Source organism: Pempheris klunzingeri, chromosome 12 (genome assembly GCF_042242105.1).
Source record: "Pempheris klunzingeri isolate RE-2024b chromosome 12, fPemKlu1.hap1, whole genome shotgun sequence".
Lineage (NCBI taxonomy): Eukaryota > Metazoa > Chordata > Actinopteri > Acropomatiformes > Pempheridae > Pempheris > Pempheris klunzingeri.
The window spans coordinates 20,709,214-20,731,223 of NC_092023.1; the positions used below are offsets into that span (position 1 = coordinate 20,709,214).

At 40.3% G+C, this 22,010-nt stretch overlaps 2 protein-coding genes across 3 annotated transcripts; both read left to right on the forward strand.

Annotated features, from left to right (window-relative positions):
* Positions 1-5,837, forward strand: fam98a (family with sequence similarity 98 member A). Its single transcript, XM_070840970.1, has 8 exons — positions 1-116; positions 821-969; positions 1,160-1,294; positions 2,318-2,499; positions 2,907-2,987; positions 3,075-3,191; positions 4,008-4,175; positions 4,462-5,837. Exons 1-8 carry the CDS (start codon positions 79-81, stop codon positions 5,128-5,130), a joined length of 1,539 nt encoding a protein of 512 aa, XP_070697071.1. The 5' UTR covers positions 1-78; the 3' UTR covers positions 5,131-5,837.
* A 648-nt stretch (positions 5,838-6,485) lies between these two features.
* LOC139211170 (uncharacterized) lies at positions 6,486-21,074 on the forward strand. 2 transcript variants are annotated; one of them, XM_070841446.1, is made up of 8 exons: positions 6,486-6,698; positions 14,361-14,506; positions 14,623-15,223; positions 16,592-17,234; positions 18,364-18,431; positions 18,545-18,638; positions 18,728-18,846; positions 19,910-21,074. In XM_070841446.1, exons 1-8 carry the CDS (start codon positions 6,498-6,500, stop codon positions 20,435-20,437), a joined length of 2,400 nt encoding a protein of 799 aa, XP_070697547.1. In that variant the 5' UTR covers positions 6,486-6,497; the 3' UTR covers positions 20,438-21,074. The 2 variants fall into 2 exon arrangements, with proteins under 2 accessions (XP_070697547.1, XP_070697548.1); XM_070841447.1 differs by having other exon boundaries at positions 16,865-17,234.
* The last annotated feature ends 936 nt before the right edge of the window (positions 21,075-22,010 follow it).

The window sequence follows — 22,010 nt, forward strand, 5'->3', positions numbered from 1 at the left end:
CGTGTGTCAGCTGAAGTGGCTGATGTGAAAGCCCTGTTTCTAGTACGTGATTTTTGAGCATTTCGATAAATTATTGGGATGGAGAATGACATTCTTGTCTCCCTTGAAGACTTAGGGTAAGTCAAAAAACGTGACGCTGTGTGAAGGTTGTGTGTATAAACGGGCATTCCGATGTCCAGCCTGCCTGTCTTTCCTATTTTGGTCAGCGCGTCACAGTCTAGCTTGCTTTAGCAGGCAGCTAACTTGCTGTTGCAGCTATGTAGCTAACGTCAGTCTGCCAGTGATGGCTGCTTTTTCATTGCTATTAATGTGCAACAGAGCTCTCACTTTGTGTATTTTTTGTATTTATTTATTTTTACCATAAATAGATCTACAGAATGGTTTTACGAGCTGTGCCTCAAGCTGCGTCAGCAGAACCCGGTCCAACACATTCCTCTCAGTGTTTTTCAAGCCCCACTTTCTTACAACTTAATTAAAATGTACTGAATTATCGGTCCTTGGTGAATAACTATATACGCTGAACTACATAGGAGATTCTTGCACGTCATTAGAGGCCCCGAGCCAATTTATGTTCTACATGGACGCGTCACAATAAGCAAGACTGTCTGAAATAACCAGATTTTCAAGTGTGGTTTGGTTCATTGGCGATTGTACTTAGCAACAAGTCTTGTGTTGCAAAGTATCGAATCTGGCTCTGCTCATTAAACCACACCTTAGTGTTTTAGTGTTGCTTATCATCACTGCTGTGCTGTACTGAAGCAGAGAGTTGTGTCTCAGATTGAATATGGTCTGATGTGTTTCTATGTGTGTGTCACTGTAGGTACCAAGGCCCTCTATTGGAGGAAGGCGCTCTGGATTCTGCTGTGAGCAGTGGAGCAGCTTCACCTGAGTATACTAAGCTCTGTGCCTGGATCGCCTCCGAGCTTAGACTTTACTGCAAGCTGGAGGAGAATGTCCATGCCACTAACTGTAAGACATTTGATCACTGTTAAGTAAGGTTGACCCAGATGCAGAATTAAGAAAATGTATTGAATAAGCATTTCATGCTAGCAGATAGTTGATGGGAATGACAAAGATGTGAAAAATAATGCATTTACAATACATTTAAGCAGACTGTTTGTCTCATGACATTACGTTTGGTGTGTTTGACTCCTCCCAGGTCCAAGCGAGGCAGAGAGCTTCCAGTTGGAGATGAGCGGTCTGCTGTCAGAGCTTGCTTGTCCATACGCCGTCCTCACTAGTGGAGATATCACCCAGAGGCTCCTCAGCAGGACTGACTGTCTGCTGCTCCTCAGTATGATAACAGCACTTCGCAACATCTCAATTTAAAGAGCAACTTAACCCTAAACCTTTTATGGAAGAAGAGAACTGCTGCATTGACATGTGGGCTGAAAGGCTAAAGTCTTTTACACCTAATGTGGACTGTTGTACTGCAATCACCCGTGATGAAGTGCTGCACAGTTAAATATTGTATTGTCAGTGCTTTGCTGTACACAGAGTTGGCATTGATTCTAACAGCCACTAGATGGCAGGACAAGCTGTGCAGCCTGTGTGCAGTTACTTTTTCAAGGCTCTGCACACTCACGCTGTTGTTCTGGCTGGTTAGGTGTAATTTGGATGGAGTTAATTGGAAGTTAAATGACAAAACAAACAGTTTTGTAGAATGGAAGGCTCATGTAACTACTTTAGGTCACACAGTTGGATGAACTCGCTTCTGTTCCTAGTATAGCTGTGCCCAACCTCCACCTCAGCAGGTGTGTACATCAAGATAACTTAAAGAATTAGGGCCTTTAATGGACTAGGCCTATTTCACAGCAGACATTTTTACTTTATATAGCAGGAAAATCACAGGTGGAGCCAATACTGTTGATGATTATGATTATCCTGTTTCATTTAAATATTCCAGTAAATAAGCATGTATAATACCCATACCCTGGAACTGCCACATCTAAATGGAATACAGCCATCAAACTTGTGTTGTGCTTTTCCTGCCATGACATGTTGAAATGTCTGCTGTCAACATAGCAGCTACACCTCATAAAATGGGAAACCCATAGTCGGTAATGTTTCCTTTTTATATCGAAACAAACACACACGAACCATGGAGTTGTTAACCTTTGTGCTTTTATTTTAAAATGACAATTTCCCTGTTCACATTTCCCTCTGCTCCGCTTTCTTTTCAAGCAAATGTATTACTGATAATATTAATGGCTGCATGTTGTTAAGGTGCGCCAGCCCCTTAATTTCAGATAGCATTTAAACATAAATATCATGTAACAACTGTTAGAATTAAACCGAATCCTGTGTTTTATCCCAGCCTTTCTGGTGTCTGAGCTGGAGGCGTCGAGGATGATCCTGGTTAACAAGCCTCAGACAAAATCCCAGGACTCAGGCAGCCCTGTGTTCCAGGAGCTGAAGGGCATCTGCATGGCACTGGGCATGTCCAAGCCTCCAGCCAACATCACCATGTTCCAGTTCTTCAGTGGAATTGAGAAAAAGGTCAGTTTAGTCTGATGACCCAGACTGTGTGCTCTCACAAGAGGTAACAACGGAACAGCATTTAGTAGGTTTAAACCTGTATTTCAAGCTGGCCATTCTCTTTTAGGCCCCAACAACAGCTACTGAAAAACACCTCGTAGTGCAGCCGGGTTGTAATGCTTCCCCTACCGCAGAATCTGTGGATTGTTTAAACTCCCTTCAAGAGCTATAAACCTCTACAGCATTTCTTTTAGATAGAAGTATTAGTTGTGACACTTGCTGTCATGTGAGCAACAGTCGTTGTGTGAGGAAAAAGTCCAGTGGTACACATTTCTTTTGCCAGTGTTTTTGAATGTATTGTATCTGCTGTTTGATTCATCCGTTCATTCTCGTACTACTTGCACACTTTGCATGTCCGTTCTTCTCAGCTGAAGGAAGCCATGAGTCGAGTCCCACCGAATCACGTAGGAGAGCCTTTGCTGAAGAAGCCACTTGGACCTGTGCACTTGGTAAGTACTGAACAACAGTATAAGTACTGACAGTATAAGCGGAGGAACTATACGTAAATGACAGTAAAATTAATCCTTGTTTTCCAGGAAAAAATTGAAGCTATAAATCAAGCACTTGTAAATGAATATGAAGTGAGGAGAAAAATGCTGTTGAAACGTCTGGATGTGACAGTGCAGTCTTTTGGCTGGTCTGACAGAGCAAAGGTATGTGCAAACGTTGAACCCTTCTAAATCTGAAAAGGGCATAAAGCATTGAAGCACAAATGAAGGATTTTAAACAGGAAGTCTTTATATGCTTTGTGTTTTAGCAGTAGTCAGGTCTTTCTTGCCCACATGTGCTGAGTTGGTTATGGAAGAACATAACCAATGAACATTATCAACAAATAGATTGGAATGGAAAAGTGAAAAAGGCCAAACATGAACACTGAAAACATGTAGACAAAGTAAAAAATTAGAGCTCAAGGCAACGCCATCCAATGGCTTGTTGTCCAACCAACTAAAATTGAAAAATTCTCAGTTTACTATTATGTAGGACAAGCAAATGCTCCCAATGTGGAAGCGTGAACTAAAATTTTGGCTTTCCTGCTTGAGAAATGACTTGAAAGATTAATTGATTATCAAAATAGTTGACTGTTGTGGCTGGTTGGTTGGATTATTTTCTGTAGATTAATTAATCGACTAATTGTCGCAGCTCTAAACTTGATCGTATTCTGACCTGATTGCAGCCACACCAACATCCTCCTTTCAGGTGTCTCAGTGCCTGATGATTAGGGTTCTTGTTGTTGTTGCTCAGTATTTCAGTGTTGGACCTATTTTCTGCAATAGAACAAGTGAATACTACATGCAGATAACTGGAACATGAATGTCATTCACCAGAACCTAAAAACAAAAAGTTTACTTAACAAATTATTGTTGCAAACCACATAATATGCAGCCCATTGCACAATACGTGACTGACATACTTGATGTATTGCTTTCCGAAAATGAACCAAACCTCTGATTATTTTGGTCTCATTACAGACGCATGCTGAAAGGTTGGCTAAAGTTTACCAGCCACTGCGCTCTGCCCTCAACACCAAAAGTAAAATTTCTGTTGCCCACCTTCTTGCTGTTCGACAAGACCTCTCCAAGATCCTACGCACAAGCAGCGGCAAGATCAGAGAGAAGACTGCTTGTGCCATTAATAAGGTGGGTTAAACACAGCGTGCACTGTAGTCACAATAATTTCTTTCTGTTTCGTGCGTTATCCATTCTGTTTTTTTAAGTAAGAATTCCGATCACCGATTACTGTTTTTTAGCAATAAAGGCTGTCATGTATATTTCATTTCTATGACAAAGAGCCTTGTGTGCCTCCACTTACAAAATATACCTAATATTTGTTTTATTGTCCAAAAGACTGATGTGTCAGTCTGTCTGTGCTTCATGATTTCTGGCTTCCCTTTGAACCACAGTGTTTAACACATCTGTTTCTCAGGTTCTAATGGGCAGAGTACCAGACAGGGGGGGGCGACCCTGTGAGATTGAGCCCCCTCCTCCAGAGATGCCCTCCTGGCAGAAGCGTCAGGATGCTCCCCAAGGTGGAGGACACTATGGTGGGAGTGGGCATGGAGGCGGCAGGGGGGGCTATGATCACTACTCCCAAGGCAGCCGTGGAGGATATGAGAGAGGAGGCGGAGGAGGACATGGAGAAAGGGGGGGTAGAGGAGCAGGTGGCAGAGGGGGGAAGGTACAGGGAGGCTGGGGAGACGGAGGTGGAGGAGGGAGAGGGGGTTACAACCAGGGCCACTATCAAGATGCAGGAGGACATCAGGGTGGGGGGGGGAGGGGGGGTTATGGAGGAGGGAACAACCAAGGAGGCTTCCACGACCCTGGCTACCATGGAGGAGGAGGAGGAGGAGGAGGATGTGGTGGAGGTGGTGGTGGTTACCATGACAATTACCACCAAGATGGAGGCTGGCATCAGGAGAGAGGCGGGGGTCGAGGAGGTCGAGGGGGCAGGGGAAGAGGAGGCCGAGGAGGAGGCTGGGGAGGGAGAGGGGGCCAGAATTTTAACCAAGGAGGACAGTTTGAACAGTTCTTCCAACACGGTGGGCAGCACTACAACCAAGCTGGCTTTAATCAAGGCAGGCACTACACTAGTTGAAGACGCAGTGTGGGGCATCGCAGCAGAGTCCACTAAAGATCGACTGCTTATTGTGCGTGAACAGATTTTAAATGCCTTATCATCCAATCTTAAATTTTCAGCATGTTTCAAAATGGACTGAAATGTTAAATGAAGACCTAGGACATAAGTTATATAAACGGACAGATCTGGTATACACATACAGATATTGTATCACAGTTTTGGAATTATTGCTTTACTACAGGGGACAGTTCTAATGTAGTCCTTTTTTTCATACTGGTGTGTTTTTTTTTTTTTTTTTTTTTTCAGCCTCCTCAACACAAGTATTCAAGCCAACAGCTCTGCTAAAAATGGTTAGTCAGTAAGTTGGACTCTGCTGTTTTGACCTCATTTTGACACTTAATTAGCCTTATATTGAACATTTTTTGAAAGGCAGGAAAGGTACAGAAGATTCCAGTGTTAGTGTACCTATGGTGTATCTGACACTAGAAGTGCACATCATTATTACGTGTAGATTCTTGAAATCCTTAATAGTTTAATTGAATTTGATTACTTGAAAACATCTTCATCTTTCCAGTCTAGATTTTGTGTCAGATGATTTGACTGGAATCTCCTTTTGTTACTTATTTAAAAGATGTAACCTTGTTCTGCTCATGGAAAATTGTGTGCATACAAATATGGATGCTAGAAGGTTTGCATGGATGTGTGAATGAGCAATAAAATATGAGACGAGCACATTATGAGTTTTTCATTCTATGATACAATTATGTCAATTTACCCTTGGGCATTAATACAGAAACTGACTAGGTAATTATTAGGCAGAATTTGCAGCTTATTTAAATTTACAAAAGATAGAGATTTACACAGGCACAAAAATCTTAGCACATGTGGCAGTTCACAAAAAAGTATATTATAGTAGGCATTATAGTTTGAATATTTACTAAATTACATGCTGGAGTTGATTTAAGCATACATGTATTAAGATTTGAAAGTTGATTACACACAGCTGAAGAAAAATTTGAAGAGCTTTTATTTTGAAGGAGTGGGCCTCAGCTTGTACGAATATTTCAAGAATATTATATATTTTATGTCGGGTATTTTATACAAATTCAGTAGCACTAAGATATGAAGATGTAGATTATAAAAAGTGGTTTAAAACATAAAAAGATAAAAGACCTGAAACCACTGACAAGATCGTAGACCTTTAGTTTGAAGGAATTACTGCGGATATACCTGCGTCGCTGTTGTGAGAGTAGCCGGAAGTCACAGTCTCTGTAGACAGGCTCTGAGCAAGTTGTGTGGAGACAGACAACCACATTTATTGGGGAAACTGTTTGTGCCCCACAAATCTGATTTGTTCACTCAGTGGTACAGGAGTTAGCACGAACATGTACCGCCCAGGTAAACCGGAGCACGGACAGCGGCCGTTCGGACCTCCACCTCCCCATGGCCCTCCATTCGGACTCAGGGGCCCCTGTGGGGTTCCTCCTCCTGGACACTTGCCGTCACGATCTGGTGGAACATTTTCGACCCCAGCACCTGATAGCCATTTTCTCCACAACAGGCCACCAAGAGGGCATTTCATCAGTGTACGTACCCAACAGGCTAACTTAGCTAGCTATTGTCTATGTTGCAGATACGGGTCTGGTTAGCGTGATGCTAACAGAGTGATGCTAACAGAGCAAACCGGCTACAGACCTCAGCGAGAAGTAGCTAGCGTTACACATGCTACTAGCTACTGTGTAATGTGTGCATTTCTGGTATCAAAGCATAGACTGTATATAAGAAGAATCTTCTTTAATACAGTGTATGTATCAAACAAACGTTTTTTCATACGGTCTGTCGCATTTTTGGACAAATGTGACCCCAAAGGTAACCGTCCCGGTGTCAAACACTCTTCCGTGTCTTCACTGTGGAGTGTTCATAAAGATACGTTTCTTTATATATAGTCCATGGTCGTAACTCTGAAGTCATTGCAAATCCATACATATAGCTGGGTTTGTCTGACCCAAACGATATCTAAGCACATGTCCAGCTGTCTGCCTGGTAACCTTAGGGTTGGAACGTGGTGACACACTGAGCTCACACAGTAGTGGATGTAGTCAACAGGTAAACTCTTGAGATGAACTGATGCATGAATTGATGCTTCAGAATAACATTTAATTAATGAATAACATCTCTATTTAGATGTTGAATTGTATAAACCTTGACATAAAGCCTTGTAAACAGGTAATGTTATTATCACGACTTACTTAAAATCTGAAAATGGAACAAAAGCTCAATATCAGGCCTGGTATGAACATTAAGATATGAAAAATAAGCAGAACCCCCTCAGTCACAGTGCCAAAGCACACAATGAAGTGCACAAGGAGTATGGCTGTGTTTGGGTCACTTTTAGTGGTGCTGTTTTGAATCTCATTCAAAAGGAGATGAGCTCCTCAAACATTTTGGTCAGTGATCTCTGCCAGAAGGTAGTTAGCCTTCTTGACACACTGGTAGTCGGACATTTAGCCATACAATTGTCATGCACAGCCTCATGATGCTTTTTCAAAGGAAAAAGTGTCTCATACAGTTTGCAAATTTTTTTACCCTGGTGTGTGCAGAGGGGCATGTGTCCCACATAATTCCCCCTGTCTCATGTCTATTTCATTTGTGTTCATTAATGCTGTTTTATATTGTTTGCATATACATTGTAATAGCACTGTATATGCAATAATGACAGTTTTAACTGTTAAACTGATGGTATTAATCAGTTAACATTCTGATTACCAGTTAACAGCTAAATGGTTAATTATGAACATCCCTAGCTGGAATAGATGTGTAGTGTTTCCTTGTATGGTAGCTGCAATAGCAAGGCATGCTCTGCCTAAAACCTGACTTTGTTGATCGTCTTCTTAAGCCCAAAACATGTTCAGATAATATATGGGGTTTCAATTTGACACTGAAGTCATCTCTTGGTCTTCAGTGTTCAGTTCTGTCAAGGCCAATTTCTCACAGTGGTACTGCTGACGTGTAAGCATGCTTGTGGCATTTTACAAGTTGTTTCCTCATCTACTCTTACTGACATTGAAAAGCACATCATGTATACACCAATAGCTGCATGTCCACAGAGGAGATGGTTTCTGCTGTCTTTTGACACTATGTCACCAGGTATGGGAAGAAGATTTCTAGCAAGGTAAAGGTAGGGCAGTCCTACCTTTGGTACTGAACACAAAGTTCACCTGTTTGTGCTGACACTGACATTACCATATGAAGGCAAATGAATATATACACTACTCACAAAAAGTTAGGGATATTTGGCTTTCAGGTGAAATTTCAGGATGAACCTAAAATGCATTCTAAACTTTCCAGGTGAACTTAATGTGACCTTCTCTAAACTTTTGAACTTTTGCACATGTCCAACTGTTCAGTGTTTCAGTACTTTTTGCACAAGTTGCTGTTCTCTAACAAGAAGCTTAACAGCAAAATTCACAACAGGTTTGATCCATGAATCGACCAATACATTTCCTGGTTCAGTTAGAATTGGTATTTAAACAGTCCTTCTCATCATGCTGTTCACATTCTGACATCATGAGACCAAGACGACACCTAACAATTGATCAGCAGCACCTGGCCATTGCGAGGCTTCAAACAGGAAGTCCTCAGACGGAAGTTTTCACTGAGTTTAGAGGGTCACAGAGTGTCATCAGGAGGTTGTAACAGTGATACAGAGTGACTGGAAGAGTCACAGAAAGGAGAGGAGTGGACGTCCTTTGGCCACATCCCAATTTATTGAGACACCGAAAATTTTTTGTTGTGGTATACCTACCACTGTTGTTAGATTTTCTTTCAATAAATTGTTTAAGATGAAGAAATTACCATTGCATGCTTCCACTTAAATGCCCTACTTTTATGATATAATATCACTGTAGCATTAACTATTAACTATTTTCCATATATTTCACCTGAAAGTCGAATATCCCTAACTTTTTGTGAGTAGTGTGTGATGCATGTAATCTATAAAATCTGTTGTCTAATATGTCATTACTGAACTCTGTGAGAGGAGAGTGACTCAAGGGGATCATGTGACCAACAAATGTAATGTCACAAACTTTGAAGTTCAGTTACATTTCAGAATCAGATTTATTGTCATCATACAGCAAAGTACAATGAGATTTCGTCTGACCCCTCCCATATATCATACCAACAATAGTCATATAATACACCTCACAGTGCAACCTGGACACCTCGTTGTGTGTGTGTGTGTGTGCGTGTGCGTGTGTACGTACAAAAATTTGTATTGTATTTACAATATATACAGAGCAGTGCAAACAGTGCAATGGCAGCATTTGAAAAAGTGAATATAGTGACGGGATTGTGCAAAGATAGTGCAGTATGTTAAACTTGGCCTCTTTGTGCTCAGAGGCTGCTGAGGTAGTCCTGGTTGTGAGTTCTTGGAGACAGGGGGGAGGGGTGTGATGGAGGCCACATCTCTGGGGTAGAAGCTGTTCCTCAGCCTGGTCATAGTGGTTTTCAATGCTCTGAACCGCTTCCCAGACGGAAGTGGTTCAAACGGGGTTTCCAGGGTGTGTGGTATCCAGTGCGATGCTTCTGGCCTTCTTCCTCAGTCTGCTGGCATAGAGTGTGTCGAGGTGAGGGAGCTCCAGCCCAATGATCCTCAGTTGGGTGCCATCCATTTAATGACCTTGCAATTGAATAAACTAGTTTTATTTGGCTATTACAGAAAACTGTTTATGAAAAAAAATGGCAGAAGTTATATTGTCATGAGCCTAAAATTTGTCATTTGCCCGTTTTGTTGAACCATGTCACTGACTGTCACTGTCACTGATTGCTGTTTTCAAAATTGTATGAAAAAGTAGATTTGTACGTCTTTTTATGTTCCCTGCATGGACATCAATTGAAGATGGCTGCCAACTAGACACCATTACAGAACAACAGGTTAAAAAATGCCATGCTAGTACAGAGGAACCTATTTCTCCTACTAGACTATATACAGGGTTCACAAAAAGTTAGGGATATTCGACTTTCAGGTGAAATTTATGGAAAATGTAAAAAGTTAATGCTACAGTGATATTATATCATGAAAGTAGGACATTTAAGTATCAGCATGCAATGGTAGTTTCTTCATCTTAAACAATTTATTGAAAGAAAATCTAACAACAGTGGAGGGTAAACGAGGGTAAACGTAAAATTGGGATGTGGCCAAAGGATGTCCACTCCTCTCCTTTCTGTGACTCTTCCAGTCTCTGTATCTCTGTTGCAACCTGCTGATGACACTCTGTGACCCTCTAAGGTCAGTGGACACTTCTGTCTGAGGACATGTTTGAAGCCTCCAGTGTTGAGGTGCTGCTGATCAATAGTTAGGTGTCGTCTTGGTCTCATGATGTCAGAATGTGAACAGCATGATGAGGAGGACTGTTAAAATACCAATTCTAACTGAACCAGGAAATGTATTGGTGGTGGTTCATCCTGAAATTTCACCTGAAAGCTGAATATCCCTAACTTTTTGTGAGTAGTGTAGTTGTTTGTTAAGGGGTTACTGTGTAGTTGCAGTGACGCACATTTCTGCCAGGTGCACATAGCTGATGTAAAGCTCCTCCACTTTGTAACGACACTTCAGGATTACAGTAAAACTATTTGGTTTTGATAGTGTCCTCTTTGGGGCCTGTGGTTCGTGGTTCAGCAATAAATATTTCTTATAACAAAGAACATTTTTATATTTAAGTGCAATGTCTGAAGTAATTAAGCTTTTTGGTTCATAAGTGATTAAGCAGAACACTCCAACAAACATACTGTTTAGAGAGTCTGAAAGTAGCTAAAAGCTCCTCTTCAGACATATGAGGCTGACATACAGACTGATTTGATTGTAAGTTTCTGTGGCTGTAAGTGGTGAGATATAAAGAATAACTTTACTTACGAGGCATGTACATCTGTGGCTACAAACCCAGGGGGTGCTGTTTTACCATTTCTGTGTGTGTGTGTGTGTGCAACTTCATCTACGTTTCCTGGCTACCAGTTATTTTTTTACAAACTGCACATTTTCCTGACAACCATACTGCCGCGGCCATTTCAGGTGCATGATGACAGACAGTGCGCTTAATTTTGTCAGCACAGTCCAGATCAGCCCCTTTGCTTTAGTGGTTTTTGTACCTGCTTTACAAAATGGGTGAGTAGAACCTTTTTTGCTCCTTTTTTAGGAAAATAGATGTTTGTGAACCAGGTTTTTTCCCAATGCTACTTATTATGCAAGTTTCCACTTTTATGCTATCTTACGGAGCTGTGTAACTGCACATATTAGTGGTCAATACTTTTTAGTATTTCTGTCCTAAAATAAATGTCCACTTTTACTTTATTACTTTTTGTTTAATGGAAATGATGATATTGTGACACATTTTAATTAATCCAATATGTGGTCAATAATGTTTTATGTTGCTTCCCATATTTTGCAGTAAAAATATAAAGCAATCAAAGAGTGGAGATGTCAGTGGAGCCGGCTGAGAGGTGGTTGCAGCATCCTTTTATAGCTGTAAAAAGAAGACAAAAGATTGCTGATTCAGAGAAGTACGCTACTGATTCACTGTGATTTGGAGTCTCCATCATTTGTGCATCGCTTTGGATAAAACCCTCAGCCAAATGAGTAAATGTTATATTTGGTTCATTTTGCTGCACTTGTTTACCCTTTCCTACTGATTGTGTCTTCTATTTTATGTTGAACTAATTTCAAGCAGAGTTATATGCGGAGGGTCCAGAACTGACTATGAAGACCGAGACCGCTTGTTGAAGTAAAAAAAAAAAAAAGCAGAGAAGATAAATATGTCTTTTGAAGCAGCATTCAAAACCAACTTTCAGAGCTGTTTAATGATTGCTGCTTCAGATGTGGAGAGAAATCCATTACATTTGTAGCTGCTAATCTCTGCTTTGTTTACAAAGTGGTTTAGTCTAGTTTGTTTTTCCCAATGTGTCATCATGGCATTGTTTTCTGTTTTTAGCCATCCTGGCAGCATGACTCTAGAGGCCCAACCACTCTAGGAAGTTGAAAAACTCACTTTAGGGTTAGGGTTATATACATGTCTTTGTTTAATACAGGGTTCTCAAGCCTTTATGACATAGGTACCACTGCATGACTAGTTGATGAACTACTGTAGCTTATAGGTTAACCATTAACAACCTAGCAAATTGGAGACATGCAAGAGGTAGTCGGTCAAAAAAATGTTTCGTCAGTACATGATTGGTATAACGTTTATTTCAGTAAAGAGTTAGAGAAGAGAGTTTTCTCCACTTATTAATGAACTTGCTAACACTTTTAATCTGTGATATCTTCCTCCATTTGGGACTTGCCATTCTTTGAATTGTCAACATTAACAATCTCAGGACTTTTGAATGTCAGAGTTCACCAATGTTAAATTCCATTTTAAATGCTGTTGGGACTGGGCCTAAAAGATGGTTATGTTGGTCTACCAGTACTTTGTTCCAGCACTTTCTGCCAGCACCATCAAGAGTCTATTAGATGGATTGCTTGGAAGTCTGAATAAGTCTGAATCCATGTAACTTTGCTGTGAGTCCATTCAAAACTCCATTCCATTCACTGAGATATCATTCATCCATCAAACCTTTTTGTTGGCTGAAAAGGCATTAAGACATTTTTGCAGTGTTTAAAACCAGTGCCCCTATAAACTGAAGATCTAAGCGGGATAGAAATGTCGATTAGATATTTGTAGTGACTTTAACTGTAGATGAAATAAGGGATTTTACTTTTGCACATCCATGTAACAACTAACAATTGATGATATGTATTGTATCATTTCTTTCATTTACACTAGGTGAGCTAACATATGATAATGTCTTCCTGTCGCTGCGTTTTGTCTTATCTCACAAAGGCAAGTGTTACAACAAAAATATATCAGAGTTAAAAGAAAACCTGTTTGCTGGTCTTTATTGTGATCCTGGGTTCCATCACTGGTACACATTGTTCCACTTCAAATACTGCCGCCATGGAAATGCACCCTTGTATTGTATGGTGAAAAGGGTGCATAGCAATTAGCAATTATTATTTAATAGTCTAGTAGAATAAATCGGTTCCCATGTACTTGCATGGAATTTGTTTGCAACCATTTTTTTTTTAAATTGCCATGGTCAACTAATTGCCCACAGGGTTTGTTTGGCAGCTATCTTGAATTGCTGTCCATGTGAGTGCTGAAAAAAGCAGATTTTAATCTCCCTCTCCAGACAACATACAAAGACAAACGAACGCAGCTTTCATATAAGTTTGACAGCAGGAATTGAATTAGAGGCATGATGCTGAAGAAGATTGTGGGGAAAGATTAGGCCCTCCGCAGCAAGTAAAGAGTCGATTTTGCTCTTGTGTCACTATGCCAGGCATCACTCTTCCCCCACATTGAGTGGTATATATAAGTATGATTTAAGGATTTTGAAGCTTGTCTGATGTTGTGGACCAGTTCTACCCCCATCTCTCATTGCAAATTTGATATTTGCTTGTTTTGTTGAACCATGACAGTGACTTTTGCATTTGATTGCTGTTGTCTAAATTGTATAAGAAAGTAGATTCATACATTTTTTTATGTGACCTGCATAGGCATCAATTGAAGATGACTGCCATTGGCCATTAGCTGACCGTGGAAACATGAAAACATCTTAAACTTAAAATTTGCACATTTCTGCCTGGTGCACATAGCTGATGTGCACCTCCTCCACTACAGTGTTCTTTTAACAAAATGGGGCAAAAAATAACTGGACTTTTATAAAGAATCTGTTGAATGTGTGTTGCTGAATGTGTATTGGGCCGAATTTAAGATACTTAATTACTGGCAATTGTTCCATGGGTTGTGCAGGGGCTGAACAATCGACTCTTTGAAAAAGTTACATTTTGCTAGGGGGAATAAGTGGAGTCTAAAGTTATGTTCTGCATGTTTAGTGGTTGAAATAATGTTGCATTCGGTCAGAACACATACTTGTAACAACAAAAATGTACTATACAAATACCTGTACCTTTACACCTCCACCAGTGCTATTTATTTCTGATGAGTAGCATTTTGAAACTGCTGAGCATAAAACTTGAGGCAAGATGTGACTGATTGACAGTAAAGTAGAGTATATGAGTGTTAAGTATATAAAGCCAAAACTTTGATTTATAAATTTCAAAAAGCATTGTGAATCAAATTAGTATTATCTTAAATATGCTATTGCACTTCTGTCTTGTACAGTACTATAACATGAATTCTGAATACTCTCAGCCCCACTGTAGCAGCTTCTCCATAGACCGTAGTGCAGTGATTGCTTTGGGAGGCAGGCAGCAGATCGTCCCTCCTGCAGAACCACCGCACACTCAGGTCCGACAGTGGAATATCACTCCTGTGGACCGTCATCCTCCAGACAACAGGTATGTGAGATGTGTTAATTTAATGTTTTCTTCAGTCTAAACTTGCAGCACAACACTTGCACTTGTACATGTAGTGTTTGTGTGGTGTTTGAAACACACGCATTGTTGATTTTCAGTGATGCTGGTGAGGAATTCCTGAGATGCATTGCAGCTAACAAGCCTCTCCCAGACTATCTCAAAGGGAACATGGCATACAACCTGGCTGATGCATTTAAGTCCGCCAAAGTTCTGAAAGACGCAGTCCAGTCAGACCTTGAATTCCAGAGGCATATGACCAGGAGCAAAAGCCGTAGTCGCAGTCGTGGCAGAAGTCGGGGGAAATCTCGAGCCAAGAGCCGAGCACGAAGCAAAAGCAGAGCACGCAGTCGAAGCAGAGGAAGGAGCAAAAGCCGTGCTCGTGGCAGGAGTCAAGCTAGAAGCAAAAGCAGTGCTCATAGTAGGAAGAGGAGTCGGAGCCACAGCAGAAGCAAGAAGAAGAGCCATGTACGGAGCAAGAGCCGGGTCAGAAGGTCCAAGTCGCGAAGTAGTAGTGGTGAAAAGAGCCGTGGCAAAGACAAAAAGAGAAAGAGGAGCCCCAGTCACAGCTGCAGCAGCAGTGTTAGCAGCAATAATAATCAGGCTGGGAATAGTCTGTTGGAAGGACTGAAGCTAGTCATGGACAGCAAAGAATTGGAAGAGCGGTTGCCTAGCCTCAAAGACGCCATCCTCACTATTCAGGTAGAGCTCATTCATTCTATAAAATGTCACGTTTCATTCTTTTATCATTGTAAACCTCTAGAAAAAGTTTGACTTTTGCTGGTGGTCCGTTTGGTTACACCAAGGTCTCACTAAGAGCACTAAGAGTACATAATACAAATCCAACACAAGAGTTCCATTCAAAGCAAAAAGTTCTGTACAGTACAGCTCTACCAAAAGAAATGATTATCTATATAGGTACAATTCCAGGCAAACTACTGGCTCGACAACTAGGATGTATAAACCATGAACAGAAGTGCATCTTGTGCTATTGTTAAGATAATCTAGTGGTAAAAGAAAATGAGTTTGTGGCCTGCTTAGTGTAACTGTGTGACTTCAAAATCTGATGGCTGCAGCTCTCTGTGGCTGCAATGATTAATCTCTTATAGACAGGGTCTGTAAAATTGGAGAAAGTAGCAAGAGCAGCTCGAGTTTGAAAGCATCAACTGAAATAACCACCCTTCCCTTCAAGCTTTCCTCCAAAGCCCCCACATCACATGAATGCACACTGCCAGAATACTGCTGTAGTTCACAATTAGCGATGGCCTTCGCGGCCTCTCGTTTGTTCATTACACAACCGCTGACTGACATCCTCTCTTAACTTTTTCAGTCTGACAATAAACAACTCTGTTAAATGCCACAATCCTAGAAACTCAAACAAAAATAGTTGTCACAAACGTAATGTTACCCATTGTGCTGTTAGCTTACCAAACAGCAGCATGTCACGGCACATAAATTTGAGAGCAGCAGCTCAATTTTATTCTTTAGTTAGTTTGTTTAGTTAAACAAGTAATAGAGTAATGGACAAAATAAACGACAGGTTATTGACAATGAAAATGATAATTAGTTGCAGCCCTAGTGACATAATGATCACCCGCCACAGACAAGAAATTATTTATCTTCAAATGTCAGTAAATAAGGCAGAAATGACTGAAACACTAATATAAAATGTTACTTTCTGAGATGGTGTGCCAGCTACTTAAGGTCAGCATTGCTAGTTTGATGAGTGTAATTGAAAAGCTGAGAATTGGCAGTAAAGATGTGTCTCTTAATGCCTACATCATAGAATATATATTTGAATTTGAAATTTTAGAAATAAGCTTATTTTTATTGACAATGATCGATAATGGATGACAAATATTTTTTGTTTTATTTGCTGTGGGTTTCATTCATCTCCTGAGTTTCAGATGAGACTTAAGGGGAATGCTTGCAGTTACAATGTTTGCATGCATAGACTTAGCTGTACGTCATTAATTCCCAAAACATGTCATCAGTAGCCAAGCAAGATCACAAAGTGAAGGAGCTAGCATCTGTTAAGTGTATGTCATCATTGTGATCTCTTCTGTACAGGCCTCAAATGAAAGTCCGAACGTGAAATGTGAAAGACCTCAGCAGCATGACAGTCAAGAGAATTCAACATCACTGGAAAATGATAGTATGCTCCTTCCCCATGACAGAGTAGGCAGTGACTTCTCTTGGCTCCAGGTGCAAAATCAAGAGGACTCGGCAGCCCAGAAAGCTAATGAGCTTGAAGATGAGGAGTCATTTTTGTATGGGAGCGAAGACACTGGGGTAAAACAAATCAGTGAGTCCTCTACCACACTTTTTGCAGCTTTTTCCCAGATTGGAGAACATCCCAAACTACAGGAAATGGATAGTCTTGCTCTTGCTAGTCAACAGCATCAGAACAAGTCCATATTCAGTACCTTTGGGGATCTGCGTGACCCAAAGCAACCCCTTCAAACAACTTCCTCAAGCTTAGCCTCTGCCAGTCTGGACAGCAGTGAGACTGAGAAGATCAAGAACATATTAAAAAATCTGGGCACAACGGACATCAGCAATATCATGGTGAAGATGCAGGGGCAGAAGGAAGAGAAACAGCTGTCTCCTGCATATCCTGGTTCAGACATATCAGCAGCAGGCTTAGCGTTGCCAGCACTGAGTAACCCGAATGTACGGCAAGCTCTTGAGTCTCTACAGTCACTGATCAAAGGTGAGAATTCTGCATGAAGCCAAAGATTCAAGTTAATCCTTCAATTTGCTGAACTGTGGTTTTTAAATAATTTATATTTACTAACCTTCACACTGCAATCAACTTTAATTGGTTTTATTATTTTTTCACTTATTTATGTCAAAAGTTTGAACTTCTTCAGTTGAATATGTGCAGTTACAAATTGTTTGAGATTCAAATCACATGACCAACAAGGAATTAATCCCATCTATCCTGGGTGACAAGTTTTTTTATTACAATGAATACACACACGCAACTTCATTTTGAGTCAATCCAACATACATCATCCTGCTGTAGTAGAGCTGGAACAAGTATTCAACTAATCAATCAGTTGTCAACTATTAAAATAATTCCCAACAATTTCAATAATGGAATGATTGCTATGAATCATTATCTGTTTTCAGCTTCTCAAATGTGAATATTTTCTGGTTTCTTCAGTCCTCTATTGTAGTAAACTAAATATCTTTGGATGGTGGGCCAAAAAAATGAGGGCGTCACTTTGGCATTATAGAAACAGTGATTAACATTTGTCACCATTTTTTAAATATTTTAAAGTCTTACTCAAGAGAATTATTGACAGATTATTCGATTATGAAAGTAATCTGTAGTTGCTGCACCTGTTGCTCCCTATCAAATTCATTATTTACTCCTGTTAAGGTCTATTAAAACTGTAAAATCCCTTTTTCTTAATGAAGCTACATATTTGTCACAGGCAAGGATGGAGGGTCAGAAAGTGTTGAGGGGCAAACTAACACAGTGTTGTTTTTTTCTTCTTATGGAATTTGACAATAAATATAATCCAGAAGAATGTCAGCTTCACACTAACATGAACGTCTTGATATAAACAAGATCTTTAAAATCAAGAGTGGATGCGTGGTTAATGTCTTGCTCATTTTGTGTCTTTACTTGCTTAATAGTAGTTATTTAGAATTAGAAGATGTGCCAAGTTGATTTTGAATCTGTTTCTCTCTAGTTGTCAAGGACAGCTGAACATGGAGGTGTACCCACTAAGTTGGAAACTGATGCCACCTGGCCTGATTTATCTTCTCTGTCTAATTGTTGAATGCTTTTGACATAGAATACAGTATTATGTTGTTCTTTCTTCCTTAAGCGACAAAGGAGAAGCGAGTAAAAAGAGATGACATTGGCATGCCTCAGACATCCTCTAATAAACACAAGGTAAAGGATTTTCAAGATGCATCACTGACGACTCAACATCTGAGTGGTAAAAATGGACATATTGAAGAGTGGCAGAACCGCTTAATTTTGAAATTGTCTCTTATGTTTCCCAGGCAGGTGACGATGAAAGGCTCAGAGAGAAACAAGCCAGAATAAGTAAAATGGAGTCCTTGATGAAAGAACTGGAGGGATTGATGAAACAGGATGGTAAAGCAGTTTTCTCTAATGGTAGTCATCCAGTGCTTCTTGTCTTTATGATTCCCATGATAATAATCCATATGTTTGTCCATTTGTAGGATTGATATTTCTGACACCAGTAATTGGGTTTTACTGCCAGAAGTGTGAGGAGTTTATTGGAGATTTGAGTAGTGCTGAAAACCATGCAGCCATTCACCGCCATTGCAATTGTGGCAGTGTAAGTATACTCCCTATAAACCTCTGTGCACCTAAGTCTGGGGATATTTTGCATTGTTTTGTGTTCTTGTGTTATTGTTCACAAATCCCTACTAACAAGTATTGCGTGTGTTTCTGTCTGATAAATCGTCTTCCTCTGTGCTATAGAGCGCCATTGCTTTCCAAAAGCACCACAGAACCACACAGTTGCACTTGGTGACATGCTCCATGAACACCCACTGTAGTTTATTTAACTCAATCCCACATACACCATCCTCCTGGCCCAAATACTCACTAGAGCATCAAATGTGGACCAATCTGCATCTGAAAATAGCCTGTTTGAGCCATTTGAGTTGCCCATGCAATAATAGGCAACAATATCTTCCAAAGTTTGCTATTCTAACGATAGAAACATAGCTACCATGACTTTATGCTCATACCAGATCCAGTATTTCCTATACATTGATTTATTTGTGACAGCCAATATTGACCACCACATATTGATTTTCTTTGGGTTTTTTTAGCTCTTTAAAATGGATAAAAATCTCATTATATTGCAGAGCTGCATGCAGCCCCACCTTGCCCCGTTAAATCAAAACATAATTATGTGTGGATTGTTGTTGGCTTTTCCCCACAGAGAGGACAGCTGGGCGAGTTAATCATCATAATCAGTGGCATTGTTAGGCCTGAGCGTATGACGCTCTGAATGTTTTAAAGCACAAATATAATTTGAAATACAATTTTGCAGCCATATTGACAACTTCATTGCTGACCTTTCCCTCTGCTCCGCTAGCATTTACTGTTACTCTGGGCTGCTTGCTGTCTACCTCCACCCCATCCCAGTTAGCTACCACCCCAAATACAATCTAATTCTATTTGCAGACTAAATGAGACTGTAACAGCAAAACATTGAGTGTATTGAGCAAATTTCTTATGAATTTGTCAAAGGAAGCCTAGCTTTAATAGGCTGTTGTCCAGCACTTGCATATTATGGGGATTAGTGTCATCTAAGCCCCACAGTGGCTATAGACTGTTAGGTTATCTATCCTCTGCTGCAAATTGCTTTTTATTTGTTTTTTTTGCAGAAAACAGAGATGGATAAGCATGCTGGAGACAAAGGGCACTCACACCATTTTAGCAGCAGCAGTAAACCACACCCACACCCCTCAGACAGGAGAGATCACAGGGACTACAGTACCCGTAAAGATTCCACAGGAGACCACAGGAGTCACAGAGACTACCAACGAGACTGGAGGGATGAGAGAGATCAAACTAGGACATTTGACGACCACAGATCCCACAGGGCTGGGCAGGAAAACATCTCCCTTAAAGAGGAGATGAGAAAGGAGAGGATGCTTATAACGGTGTCCCATGGGCTGACACCTCCGCCACACATCAGGGTCAAGGAGGAGGTAAACAAGGAGCAAGCCATTGTAAGCAATGGCAAAGTCAAAGGGGAAGACAGCAAGGGACAGCCATCCATAGACAGCAAAGACAAAGATGAAAGCAGTGATGGTAGTGATGCTCACAAAGGAAAAACACCTAAAACAAAATCACCTAAAAAGAAAAAGAAGAAGGAGAAAAAAAAGAAGGAGAAACGGGATAAGTCCTAATGTTGTATTGTCAGTTTCCAATCTAGACCTGAGATGATGTTTCACATTGTTAAGTCATCATAGTCCAGGAAACCACGTTCTTTTGATTTCTCTTGCCTGTCCTTGTTTGTTGGTGTGGTCATACAAGGGAGGTAGGCCTCAAGGAGTGATCCGTCACCGCACTTCCATTCATTCTTCCAACAGTCTGTCAGCCATAGTCAAAAGAGAAGATTAGTATCGATTTTATCTTTGTGCATCCGGTACAGAAATGGGTCTTACCTATAGTTAGTGCCAAGATTGGAAGCGGGGAGAGGTTTTGAGTTTTTCCTTGTGTAATTTTCCACTCTTGATAGAGCTGCTTCCAAACACATCGACTGATCTCTGCCTACAGATGAAATTGATATCAATTTAGCATGCCTTTACATCCTGGTTCTTCTTTCTATTAAAAACAAATGTTAATGAGTGAATTATTTTGTCTACACATTCATCCTCAATATGATTGCTACTGTTTGCATATTTTCTAAGGACCAACACAATTTTAGAGGTAGAAATAAAATGTTTATTTCAAAGTGGAGTCTCTTTTTTTCCTTACTTGTCTGCATTTCTGTTTGAAATATAAGATGAACCACAAGTCTCCTGTGGTGACATTCCAGATCAAAAGAAAAAATTCTTCACAGAGTAGAGGTTGGCAGTATTCACTCTTGTACAATATTAAAGAGGACAGCATGGATTAAAACATTTATTAAAACAATAAGTCAATCATAAACAATCTAAGTGTGACTAGATAACAAACAATAGGGAGGGTGTCTCTCCTCTGTCCAGGACAGAGGTCAGAAAAGAGAGTTTAGTGGGGAAGATCTGGTTTTGTGGCCTGAGGTTGTAGGGTCATGTGTCCCACATTGGCCAATTGTGGCTGTAAAGCTGGGCCCAGGGGTGCATTTAGCACCTCTGTGTGAAAATTTAAGGACTGAGTTCAGAGAGAGAGTCCGTTGTTCAAAAGACAGAAACCTCACCATTTTCTGGTGAAGCCCAACAGTGTTGATAGACAGTCTAATCAAATCTTAATTTTTTAATGGTTTTGTTCATTTGTTGCCTAGTGTAGGTAACGCTATATTAAAGGCCCATACTAGTACATAAAATAATGTCATGAATTATGCTGTACAGCAGGGGTGTCAAACTCAAAAGAAAGGGCCAAAATTTAAAACACGGTCTAAGTCGCGGGCCAAACAGGCTCAACATTTAGTGAAGACTCTAAAAGTGACTGTTATTATAGTATATAATATAATATAAAAATAATAGATATTTTATCCAGAAATATGAATTTAAACAGCCAAACTTCAACAACTTTTCCTCAATAAAATAAATAGAATTTTAAATTATTTTTTTTCTTTTTTGTACTATCCTGATGTTTTGTCTCATAGTGTCGTCTTATATTTATATTCTTTAATTATGGCCACATCAGCTCCACAAACAAGACACGCAGGTTTACCTCCGACAGACAAACAGGTAAAACTCCACCACCCACCTGCTTTGAAAGTCTCTGTTTTCAAAGTCCACTTTTCGTTTAGCCATTTATTTTTTGGGGGGGGGGCTA

What these genes read in the sequence shown, in the direction of transcription:
- LOC139211170 (XM_070841446.1), top strand. Translation starts at nt 6,498, where the DNA reads ATGTACCGCCCAGGTAAACCGGAGCACGGACAGCGGCCGTTCGGACCT. An exon ending in CATCCTCTAATAAACACAAG is followed by an intron (nt 18,432 to 18,544) that starts GTAAAGGATTTT and finishes TATGTTTCCCAG; the next exon opens with GCAGGTGACGATGAAAGGCT. An exon ending in GCCATTGCAATTGTGGCAGT is followed by an intron (nt 18,847 to 19,909) that starts GTAAGTATACTC and finishes TTTTTTTTGCAG; the next exon opens with AAAACAGAGATGGATAAGCA.
- fam98a (XM_070840970.1), top strand. Translation starts at nt 79, where the DNA reads ATGGAGAATGACATTCTTGTCTCCCTTGAAGACTTAGG. An exon ending in GTCTCCCTTGAAGACTTAGG is followed by an intron (nt 117 to 820) that starts GTAAGTCAAAAA and finishes GTGTCACTGTAG; the next exon opens with GTACCAAGGCCCTCTATTGG. An exon ending in TCAGTGGAATTGAGAAAAAG is followed by an intron (nt 2,500 to 2,906) that starts GTCAGTTTAGTC and finishes CGTTCTTCTCAG; the next exon opens with CTGAAGGAAGCCATGAGTCG.